At 41.5% G+C, this 12875-nt stretch overlaps 1 protein-coding gene across 1 annotated transcript in view; it reads right to left on the bottom strand.

The window, feature by feature from the left end:
- Positions 1–12875, bottom strand: part of LOC126190874 (lysosomal thioesterase PPT2 homolog) — a 27809-nt gene extending 14934 nt beyond the window's left edge. Inside the window, exons 1-3 of the mRNA XM_049931474.1 lie at positions 12498–12875; positions 2409–2550; positions 2193–2300 (exon numbers count right to left, since the gene is read on the bottom strand). Coding sequence (XP_049787431.1) covers positions 2193–2300; positions 2409–2550; positions 12498–12641 — 394 coding nt within the window. The 5' untranslated portion in view covers positions 12642–12875. The remainder of the gene's footprint in view (positions 1–2192; positions 2301–2408; positions 2551–12497) is intronic.

The raw sequence follows: 12875 nt of genomic DNA, 5'->3' as shown, positions 1-12875 counted from the left end.
TTACCTCCACTATCACCCACCTGGGTCCAAACCTACGATGTCCTTCCTGCTCATTTTAATCAACTTTACCTTTGAGGAGCAGACAAACAAACAGATCAGGGACACGGACACGGGAACCAGGTTGGCACCTTCCTATACCAACATTTTCATGGGTTGCTTGGAGGGGGGCTTTCATGGGATCCTTAAGTCTTCAGCCCCTGGTTTGGTTTAAATACATTGATGACATTTTTGCCATATGGGCTCATGGTGGGGAAAAACCTGTTAAAATGTGTTTGGAAATTCTATGTACATTCTCATATTTAAATTTCACATGATCCTATTCCAAATCCCATGCTAATTTTTTTGATGTTGACCTCACACTCACTAAGGGTCAGCTACACACTTCTGTTCACATTACATCTACAAACAAACAATTGTACTTACATTTTGACAGTTGCTGTTCTTCCAAAGTCAAATGTTTCCTCTGGCATTCCAGGCAAGCTTACTGTTCAAATTCAGACTCTTTACAGCAATGCACCGCCATTCTCATCTCAGCCTTCTTCAATGAACGTTAAATTATCCCACCTGGCCTCCTTCAAAAGCAGATTTCATGTGCCATCAGCAATCACAGCCAATCCTAGTACTGCTGATCCCTCCAAAAACAACTTAGGAGTACACCTTTCCAGGTCTTTAAATGTATTAATCAGGTACTTTGACAAGTATATGACTTTGTAAGGTCTTTCCCTTGACACCCATTCCATCTGACATATTGCCCACCACACAAGGAAAGCTTTCTGCCCCCCCCCCCCCCCCCCCCACTCCCCAATTTCCACAATATCCTGGTCAGACCCTATGCTCCTTCTGCACCCACTTCCTTACCATGTGGCTACTACCACTGTGTCTGCCCTTATTATAAGACTTTCCCTATGCACCCTCCTACCACCACCTATACTAGTGCTGTAATTGGCAAAACCTATACCATCCAAGTGAGAGCCACCTGTGAAATGACACATCATATACCATCTGTTATGTAAATACTGTTCGGCCTTCTACATTGGTATGACACCATAAAGTTATCAGTAATGATGACTAGGGATAGTCATAGACTGTATACTCACAACAAACATTATCCAGTCATAAAGTATGCTCTATACCATGACAGTCATGACCTCTGTGCCGTTTCACCATACGTGCTGTATGTGTTCTTCCCCCAGTACCTCAGAGCTCCGTAGGTGGGAACTAGCATTACAACATGTCCTTTGTTTTCACAACCCAGCATTTCTTTTAAGTGACTGTTCCTTTTCTTTGCTCCCTTTTACTTTCCTACATATTTTATTTTCTGACCTATTCACTTTTCCCCACCCCCACCTCACCTGTCTACTATGTATAATGCACTTAACTTTCTGCTCTTATTAACTCTTGGACAATGTTTTTTCAGTAATCTCTGTCTTGCATATTACCTTATCTTCTTGCATATTACCATATCTCTCAGGTTTTCAAATCTCATGGCACAGTCCTTCTTATCGCGTCTGGTAAGTTGCACCTGACCCAGGGTGCTGGGTGACTTTTCCATAACCCTCCCCATTTCCTAAACTTCGACAGTCCTTTTTCTACCCCACTCTTCTTTCCCCATCAACACCTCTGCCAGGAGAAGGAGCCACTGGTTCTGAAAGCTTGCACATTTCCCTAACTTTTACATGTGTTTTCTCCTACCACTGTGTGGCGAGTAGTTTTTTATCTATTCAATTATAAAATGATTATCATGGCTTTAATGTTCTGCACTGACATTCTTAGAATGAAATAAATAAATCTGGACTAAAATATCAAAGGGAATTTTTTGTATTTGTAGATATAAAACCTATCGTCATCTTACATTCTGTTTCAATGTGTAGAAAAGATTCTGTGGCGTGATCGAGAATAGTAACACATACAATAAATACCTGTAACACATCCTTTCTATGTAAGTTTTTCTCAGAGCTATGCCTGTAAAGAATGGATGAATGCCAAGTTGCATGACCCTAACCAATAAGTTACTGCATTTAAGTATGTCTGAAAGCTTTATCTGTAAAGAATAGATGACTGCAGAGTTGCATGATCGTAACAAATAAGTTGCTGCAATTGCTGCCCATATCACCTGATTTTTTAAACATATTTTACTGTGCAAGCAGTACTACTTCTGAGAGTGCCAAGCAAAAAACAATGTCCTTACTTACTGCCATACTGCCCTGCCTGTGGGGAACTGAGAGATATAAATGTTTTCACATTATGATTTGGAAACTGCTGCAAAATTGCTCTAGCTATTAATCCACCCTGGGAGTAACCTGAAAATACAAAAACATACGCTTAGCCACAGCATAACTATTATCATTGAATCACCATATGGCAATTATAATTCTCAGACAATTCAACGTACAACAGTGGTCAACTACCGATAAGATTAATGCCATCTGGGTGAGCTGCTGATATCTTCATTATTTCTCTTCCTACATCAACAACTTGGTGCCACATTGGAGCCAAACTTTCCCACGCAGCATATTTGTTAATGATTGTTATCTCTGTTCCAGGGTGAGCCTTAAAGGGAGAAAAATCAATATGTAAAAAGCAGTCCTACTATACTTTTGTACATCTTAACTACACTTTTTTCACAATTTTACACATCAACATACAGTAGTCTTACTGTCATTTACATAACAGAATATACAACATTAGACTGCAGTTTCAAACAGAACAGTCAACAGAGCCATTAGTTAAGAGCAATAAATTATGTACGTAAACTAGCTTGCTGCTAAGAACTAAAATCAACTGTTTCTAGTTACATATCACCTCTTTTTGATAGGGCCCACCTCCCACACAAGTCTGTGTGCAATAAACTTTGTGTGTGTGTGTGTGTGTGTGTGTGTGTGTGAGAGAGAGAGAGAGAGAGAGAGAGAGAGAGAGAGAGAGAGAGAGAGAGAGAGGGGGGGGGGAGACAAAGAGAGAGAGAGAGAGAGAGAGAGAGAGAATTTTCAGAGTGTTTAGCAAAACATTCCAGCAGCTAGCCAGTCTTAATTATTTTCCGAGTGTCACATGCTTGAGGTGTTTCCTATTTTGCACATGCAGGGCGTTGTTACGTGTTGCTAGATGACTGCCAGTAATGTTGCTCCCTCCATCTCTCACCCCCAAGGCAGTCTGCCAATCATGAAGTTATGGTAACATGGTAAAGGAAAGTATTTGGTGGAACATTAATTTTAGGAGTAAAGGTAACAATTCACTGAATACTGGAGGTGTTGGGTCATCGACAAGCACTTAAACAAGACTGGAACTTTGTTAGCTGTTGGACAGCTAACTACACTGTGCTGGAACTGCAGCTTGAAAGAGTGAGGGATTTTGTTAGGTGAAGTAGGTGAGGGAAGAAAGTTGATGGGGAGTGCCAGTGGTGCTGAGAATGGGTTTCTGACAGCTGGGAAGGAGAGGCAGGAAAGTCACAGGAATTTGGCACCAGTGAGCTCATTTTAGATGCGAGGAGGTGGAATTGTGCATAAAACACAATGGCACAGAGGAGTGGAATGGAAGGGGAGATAATCAGAAGAAGGGGGGACTGTGGAAAATAGGTTGTGAGAGCAGGATGAGCGAAGTTAGTGAAAGGGTCAGAGGTGTGTGTGAGGCAGGGTTAGTGGAGACTGATGCCGGGACTACTATAGAATTGAAACATGTTTTGAGGGAAAGGAATCCAGATGGCAAGAGATACAAAGCAGCCATTGAAATCAATGCTGTTGTGTTCAGTGGTGTGTTCTGCTGTTGGGTGGTCAAGTCAGCTGCTGGCCACCGTTTGGATGTGGTCTTCATTTGGACGGATAGCAATTGGCAGTCATGGGAAATTGCGAGAAGGAGGTGCAAGAGCAATTAGATGCATGGGAGGCAACGGCAGCACAATATGGAATGCATTTCTCTGCAAAGAAAAGTGAAATAATTGTCACAACAAGGAAGAAGAATAGGCCAAATGTGGATATAACTTGTGGAGGGGAAAAACTACAAGTGGTAGAGAACTTCAAGTACCTGGGAAGCGTGATTGAAAGTAAGGGGGGAAACGCAATGGAAATAAATGAAAGGTGCAGAAAAGCAGGGCAGTTCTACAAATGCATTAGGGGGCTTATTTGGAGCAAGGAGGTGCCACAGAAATCCAAGGGAATTATATACCGAACCTACTTTGTCCCCATATTGGCATACGGAAGTGAGACATGGGTAATGCACAAAAGCGACAAAAGTAGAATACAGGCTAGTGAAATGAAGTTCCAGAGGAGCAGGTTGGGTGTAACAAGACGAGACAGATTGCGAAATGTGTATGTGAGGGAAAGACTAAAGGAGGAACCAGTACAGGACAGGATAGAAAAATCAAGACTGCAGTGGTATGGACACATGAAGAGAATGGATGAGGGAAGAATTCCAAAGAGGATGTTTGATCTGCAACTGGAGGGGAAGAGGCCCAGAGGAAGACCAAGAGATAGATGGGTGAAGGGAGTGAAGGAATGTGTGACGAGAAGAGGAGAGAACTGGACGAAGGTGGAAGAGGGGGAATGGTGGAAAGACAGAACACGATGGAGAGGCTTGTGTTCCCGACAGACCCAGCCAGTGGCTGGAAACTGTCCAAGATGAAGAAGAAGTCATGCCATCCACATAAAGTAGCGTACAGAAATTATGGCAGAGTTGGTACAAGATATGACTGCTTTCACATGTGGGCCTGTCTCTGGTAGAATGGAATAGGATGAACTCTTGGTAGGACTGGAGTAGCATGTGCTTTATGGGTGTATCAGACAGTTCTTGCATCTTGGTCTTCCACAGGAGAATGGCAAAGGGATGAGAGTAGGTACGGCATGAGGATGAACTAAGATATTGCATAGATTGGGTGGGTGGCAGAATACTATTTTGGGACGTGTGGAAAGGATTGAGAGTAGAATGTTCCTGATTTCCAGGTTTGATGATAAAAACTTGAAGCCCTGGTGAAGGATGTGATTCAGTTGTTCCAGCCCAGTGTGATACTGGGGGTGTTCCTTTGCAGCTTGTTCCTGTGGGTAGTTTGAGGATCAGGACCATGGTATTAGAAATCCATTTGTGGACTATGTTTGGCAGTGGACTGACTGTCATTGAAGGCCTTAGTAAGATCTTTAGTATACTGGGCACAGGATTGCTCATAACTGCATATGTGTCTTCCTTGGATGACCAAACTATAAGGAAGAGCTGTTTTGACGTGGAAAGGATTGCAGCTATAAAAATGAGGTTACTTTTGATGGTTAGTAAACTCGGCATGGACAGTGGTTTTGGATGGAGCTTCAGAAAGATCAGTAGAGGACAACAGAAGGTGGCAGACTCAGCTGAGGAGGACCAGGTGAAGCAGATGGGAGAGAATATGTCGAGTGTGTGGAGGAACGAAGATAGAGCATCTTGGTCCTGGGTTCAGAGCATGAAGATATCATCAATGAATGTGAACCAGACAAGGGGCATGGATTTTGGATGGCTAGGAAAGTTTCACCTAGATGAATCATACATAGCTAGGCAAATGCTGTGCAAATGTCAGTATCATGGATTTGTTTGTATATTTTCTCCTCAAAGGAGTAGTAGTTATGTGTCATAATGCAGTTATGTAGATGTACAAGGAATAAATGGTGGATTTGGAGGATGTCAGGAGAACTCATGGTTGATAGAGGTGGGGCTATGGGCATAGGGGGGTGTTGGTTTATAGAGAGGATCCATGTGGTACTGGGCTGGAGATGGTTGAGAGTTGAAGAAAGAAGTGGTTTATTCTTTGATACGGCTACTTAGGTTATGACCAACTCAGTGAAAGTGTTGGTCAACAAGAGCCAAGAATGTTTTCGTGGAGGCATTGTACCTAGCTACATTGGTGTGCAGGACCAATGCTCAATATCCCCTTGGACTGGAAAAATTGAACCATATTCTTGACCAGGGCTGCAAATTCTTATCGTTGTGCCCAGAAACATGAACCACACAATCCAAAATCCTTCCCACACATCCCAAAGTGATATTCCACCACCCATCCAAACTATGCAATATTCATTTCCATCATTACACCACACCTATTCCAATCCCTCTGGTACATTGATCATAGCCCAGTGGAAAACCCTGGTGCAAGATCTATTCAAAACACTCACAAAGCAAATCATATTCCATTACCATCAAGGACTTAACTATTTTATCAGAGAACCACCTGTGAAAACTGTCATGTCATGTAACAGCTCTGCTTTAATTTCTGCAAATCATTTTATGTGGGCATAACAACCAACAACCAACTGTCCACTTGAATGAATGAGCATCGCCAAACTGGCCAACAGCAGAGTTGACCACTAAGCAACAAAACGCATTGCTGAGCACACACAATTGATTTAAATAGTTGCTTCACAACCCCCCAGATCTGGATCATTCCCCTAAACACCAGGTTCTCGGAATTATGTACATGGGAGGTGTTGTAACACTTCTGGATTCCTTTACCACTAACCTCTACTCCATACCCACCTGCAGCACTACTCCCTACCCCATGACCCTAACTCCATTCATCCTGCACTCACATGCTCTTCTCCACAGTCTCCCTCTTCCTCTGTTCTAGCTCCCCTTCCCAATCCACTCATCAACACCATCATGCATTACTCACCCTACCTCCCTCCTGCCTGCAGTTAAAGTAAGTGATCCCACCAGTGCACCTGTTGTCTCTCCCTCACGTTATCAGCTGGGGTCAACGGGGGAGGAGGGGGGGGGGGGGGGGGAGAGAGAGCCTGTGCACACTCCATAGGTCTGAAAGTTCGAGTCTTGTTTAGGTGCCTGTTGTTGTTGTGGTCTTCAGTCCTGAGATTGGTTTGATGCAGCTCTCCATGCTACTCTATCCTGTGCAAGCTTCATCTCCTAGTACCTACTGCAGCCTACATCCTTCTGAATCTGCTTAGTGTATTCATTTCTTGGTCTCCCTCTACGATTTTTACCCTCCCCGCTGCCCTCCAATGCTAAATTGGTGATCCCTCGATGTCTCACAACATGTCCTACCAACCGATCCCTTCTTCTCGTCAAGTTGTACCACAAGCTCCTCTTCTCCCCAATTCTATTCAATACCTCCTCATTAGTTATGTGATCTACCCATCTGATCTTCAGCATTCTTCTGTAACACCACATTTCAAAAGCTTCTATTCTCTTCTTGTCTAAACTATTTATCGTCCACGTTTCACTTCCATACATGGCTACACTTCATACAAATACTTTCAGAAATGACTTTCTAACATTTAAATCTATACTCGATGTTAACAAATTTCTCTTCTTCAGAAACGCTCTCCTTGCCATTGCCAGTCTACATTTTATATCCTCTCTACTTCGACCATCATCAGTTATTTTGCTCCCCAAATAGCAAAACTCCTTTACTATTTTAAGTGTCTCATTTACTAATCTAATTCCCTCAGAATCGCCCGATTTAATTCGACTACATTCCATTATCCTTGTTTTGCTTTTGTTGATGTTCATCTTATACCCTCCTTTCAAGACACTGTCCATTCCGTTCAACTGCTCTTCCAAGTCCTTAGCTGTCTCTGACAGAATTACAATGTCATCGGCGAACCTCAATGTTTTTATTTCTTCTCCATGGATTTTAGTACCTACTCCGAATTTTTCTTTTGTTTCCTTTACTGCTTGCTCAATATAAAGATTGAATAACATCGGGGAGAGACTACAACCCTGTCTCACTCCCTTCCCAACCACTGCTTCCGTTTCATGCCCCTCGACTCTTATAACTGCCAACTGGTTTCTGTACAAATTGTAAATAGCCTTTCGCTTCCTGTATTTTACCCCTGCCACCTTCAGAATTTGAAAGAGAGTATTCCAGTCAACATTGTCAAAAGCTTTCTCTAAGTCTACCAATGCTAGAAACATAGGTTTGCCTTTCCTTAATCTTTCATCTAAGATAAATCGTCGGGTCAGTATTGCCTCATGTGTTCCAACATTTCTACGGAATCCAAACTGATCTTCCCCGAGGTCGGCTTCTATCAGTTTTTCCATTCGTCTGTAAAGAATTCGCGTTAGTACTTTGCAGCTGTGACTTATTAAACTGATAGTTCGGTAATTTTCACATCTGTCAACACCTGCTTTCTTTGGGATTGGAATTATTATATTCTTCTTGAAGTCTGAGGGTATTTCGCCTGTCTTATACATCTTGCTCACCAGATGGTAGAGTTTTGTCAGGACTGGCTCTCCCAAGGCTGTCAGTAGTTCTAATGGAATGTTGTCTACTCCCGAGGCCTTGTTTCGATTTAGGTCTTTCAGTGCTCTGTCAAACTCTTCACGCAGTATCATATCTCCCATTTCATCTTCACGTACATCCTCTTCCATTTCCATAATATTGTCCTCAAGTACATCACCCTTGTATAGACCCTCTATATACTCCTTCCACCTTTCTGCTTTCCCTTCTTTGCTTAGAACTGGGTTTCCATCAAAGCTCTTGATATTCGTGCAAGTGGTTCTCCTTTCTCCAAAGGTCTCTTTAATTTTCCTGTAGGCAGTATCTATCTTACCCCTAGTGAGATAAGCCTCTACATCGTTACATTTGTCCTCTAGGCATCCCTGCTTAGCCATTTTGCACTTCCTGTCGATCTCATTTTTGAGACGTTTGTATTCCTTTCTGCCTGCTTCATTTACTGCCTTTTATATTTTCTCCTTTCATCAATTAAATTCAATATTTCTTCTGTTACCCAAGGGTTTCTACTAGCCCTCGTCTTTTTACCTATTTGATCCTCTGCTGCCTTCACTATTTCATCCCCCAAAGCTACACATTCTTCTTCTACTGTATTTCCTTCCCCCATTCCTGTCAATTGTTCCCTTATGCTCTCCCTGAAACTCTGTACAACCTCTGGTTTAGTCAGTTTATCCAGGTCCCATGTCCTTAAATTTCCACCTTTTTGCAGTTTCTTCAGTTTTAATCTACAGTTCATAACCAATAGATTGTGGTCAGAGTCCACATCTGCCCCTGAAAATGTCTTACAATTTAAAATCTGGTTCCTAAATATCTGTCTTACCTTTATATAATGTATCTGATACCTTTTAGTATCTCCAGGGTTCTTCCATGTATACGACCTGTGCAAAATTCTAGCAGGCAGCTTCCTCTTTCATTTCTTAGCCCCAATCCATATTCACCTACTATGATTCCTTCTCTCCCTTTTCCTACTCTCGAATTCCAGTCACCCATGACTATTAAATTTTCGTTTCCCTTCACTTCCTGAATAATTTCTTTTATCTCATCATACATTTCTTCAACTTCTTCGTCATCTGCAGAGCTAGTTGGCATATAAAGTTGTACTACTGTAGTAGGCGTGGGCTTCATGTCTATCTTGGCCACAATAATGCGTTCACTTGCTGTTTGTAGTAGCTTACCCGTACTCCTATTTTTTTTATTCATTATTAAACCTACTCCTGCGTTACCCCTATTTGATTTTGTATTTATAACCCTGTATTCACCTGACCAAAAGTCTTGTTCCTCCTGCCACCGAACTTCACTAATTCCCACTATATCTAACTTTACCCTATCCATTTCCCTTTTTAAATTTTCTAACCTACCTGCCCAATTAAGGGATCTGACTTTCCACACTCCGATCCGTAGAACACCAGTTTTCTTTCTTTTGAGTAGTCCCTGCCCAGAGATCCGATGGGGGACTATTTTACCTCCGGAATATTTTACCCAAGAGGACGCCATCGTCATTTAATCATGCAGTAAAGCTGCACACCCTCGGGAAAAATTACAGCTGTAATTTCCCTTTGCTTTCAGCCGTTCGTAGTACCAGAACAGCAAGGCCATTTTGGTTAGTGTTACAAGGCCAGATCAGTCAATCATCCGGACTGTAGCCCCTGCAACTACTGAAAAGGCTGCTGGCCCTCTTCAGGAACCACACGTTTCTCTGGCCTCTCAACAGATACCCCTCCATTGTGGTTGCACCTACGGTATGGCTATCTGTATTGTTGAGGCATGCAAGCCTCTCCACCAACGGCAAGGTCCATGGTTCATGGGGGGCTATGTGCCTATTGATGACTTAATGTTTGCACTGAGTCATTACTTATACTCTAGCACCCACTAAGAAGTGAATGTTTGATTGCAATTAGTGAGAAATGCTAAATATATTAGTTACTATTGTTCTGTACGTCTATTCTCTATTGATATTTGTTATTAACAATCTGAGTAAATTGAGAATTACAGTGCTGTTGACAATGATAATCTAGATAATCTATACTTCATTTAGTAATTAGTGCTGTGCATGCCTATAAAAGTATTTGATAACCAAACCAAATAAATAAAATTTCGCCGGCCGTTGTGGCCGAGCGGTTATAGGCGCTTCAGTCTACAACCGCACGACCGCTATGGTCGCAGGTTCGAATCCTGCCTAGGGCATGGATGTGGGTGATGTCTTTAGGTTAGTTAGGTTTAAGTAGTTCTAAGTTCTATGGGACTGATGACCTCAGATGTTGAGTCCCATAGTGCTCAGAGCCATTTGAGCCAAATAAAATTTCTGACGTGCACTAGAAATTTGTTTGAAAGTAAAGTTGCATTTTTGTGATAGTTCTTCCAAGATCCCATATGAACTTGCAATGGTATTCATGCAAATGACAGTGATGTAAACCTGTAAAAATCTCATTATTCAACTCAGAACATTTGCCACAAGTATGATCTATCCTTCCTGTAACTAATAACAACAGTTATGCATCCACAGTAAGGCCTTAGAATTAATCTTGTTTATTAAGTGTAAAAATTTCTACACAGTATTAACAACAGAAAGTAGTGAAATTCTACAACCAGATTGGAATATATATCCCAAGGATACACTAGATTCTAATAGAAGCAGCAGATTTATTGCCGCAAAGAACTGCAAAATATATAGAGAAGTTATTACACATTATCACTACATTATATCTGGGTGAACATTAAAGGTGAGTCGAACACAGTAACTGAATGCCTTTACAGACTCCCTACCTCAAGATCTGTAGCAGCAGAGAAAACTTGCAGTGTGTTGTGAATAAGTTTCCTGATCATTCTATTACAATTAAGTCTCCTCCTATTTTTCAGCTATAGATATGGAGGGTCATGCAAATAAAACTAGTACTAATCAAAGAATGGAAAATCCAGGATGGAATGTAACAATACGAGAGAAGGAAAGTTGCTACTCACCATGCAGAGATGCTGAGCTGCGATAGACACAATAAAAAGATTCCCACAATCATAGCTTTCAGCCATTAAGGCCTTTGTCAGGAGTAGACACACACACGCACGCATGCACGCACACACACACACACACACACACACACACACACACACACACACACACACTGTGTGAAACTACACAGCTCTCTGAGACTGCAGATATGTGTGCAAGTTGTGCTTGTGTGTGTGTGTGTGTGTGTGTGTGTGTGTGTGTGTGTGTGTGTGTGTCTACTGCTGACAAAGGCCTTAATGGCCGAAAGCTATGACTGTGTGAATCTTTTTATTGTCCCTATCGCGGCTCAGCATCTCCGCTATATGGTGAGTAGCAACTTTCCTTCTCTCGTATTGTTAAAACTAGTACTAGCAACAGGAATTTGTGGAAGACTGTCCTTGAACATTTCTACCCCTTAAAAATAATTTGAGCAATTAGAGAACTGACCTCCTAGTAACTAACAGACCCAATTTTTCAAAACTGTTAACATACTGGAGGGAATCTGTGACCATAAAGCAACTGAAGTGTACATGATTACAAATTGTTACAGGGGATGGTAAGAAGTGTAGGAAAATATTATTTTGCTCAGCAAGAGTGACAAGGGTATCCGAACATCACCCATTGGGATATTTTGTGACCTCTCAAAGGCTTTTAATTTTGTGAATTAGTCTGTCACCACAACCAATATTTCAATGAGGTTTGATACGTAACTTTAGCCAACATGAAATACATAATTAAAATTGCCAAAATATACATGTATCTGAATTCTCAAGTTCACCATGATAAAATGGTATAGAATACTGATTGTATACTGTCACTGATTACTGCATAAAATATTGAACTTAAAACACCTCCTTGGTGGATAACATGGTACTGAGTATGTCTGTCAGAGTAAACAGGCAGTTCTAAGCCTACAACACAGTTCAATAATGGTTTGTACTACAACAGTCATAGAAACTCAGAAGCCCCGTCCCTACAACTGTTAGGGCATATTGTATCACAGAGTGGTATAACTGGCCTTTTCAAAGCAGAAATTTTTTTCTCTTCACTATTGCTTACACGAAAAGGTTTCTGGTATCACTACAATCTTCGAAGAACACACTGGCATCTTGTCGTACTCTGGGTTTAAATATGGAATATTCTAGAATTTTCCTACTTTTATAAATCTGAGGTATATCTATAGAAGTGAAATAATGAAGTCAACGGCAAATTACACTACATTACGGGCATTGTTACGTCATAATGCACCAAAAGCGGGCAAATATCACGTTCAGAAGCTTCAGAAGCCATACACAAAAAAATCGCAATTTCAGTTACCTCTTGTATGTGCTCAGCCATTGAAACCATACTTTTCCTCCCAGTTAATATTCCGTGCATGATAACTAACGGCTTATACGCCGAAACTGTTGCGAAAAGCACATGACATGAAAGTATTAAAGTCAGTTTTCTGCGGAGATGCATTGTACCCGACTGTTCTATTACAAATGAACTTCCGTCCTATGACGATAGTACAAATATGACAAAGCAATATTTATTTACAAACAAATATCACGTGTTTTGACAGCATATATTATGAAAGGCACAGAAATACCACTCATCAAAATTGTTGGTACTTTGATACCACAGTTTGTACGACCCGTCAAACTCTGCGCAGACAGATCATTGCACGTGAACACGACATTTGCGCAAACTTGT

Source organism: Schistocerca cancellata, chromosome 6 (assembly GCF_023864275.1).
Source record: "Schistocerca cancellata isolate TAMUIC-IGC-003103 chromosome 6, iqSchCanc2.1, whole genome shotgun sequence".
Classification (NCBI taxonomy): Eukaryota; Metazoa; Arthropoda; class Insecta; order Orthoptera; family Acrididae; genus Schistocerca; species Schistocerca cancellata.
Note: the sequence above shows the minus strand (reverse complement) of the source record. Positions and strands in the feature narration are given on the sequence as shown.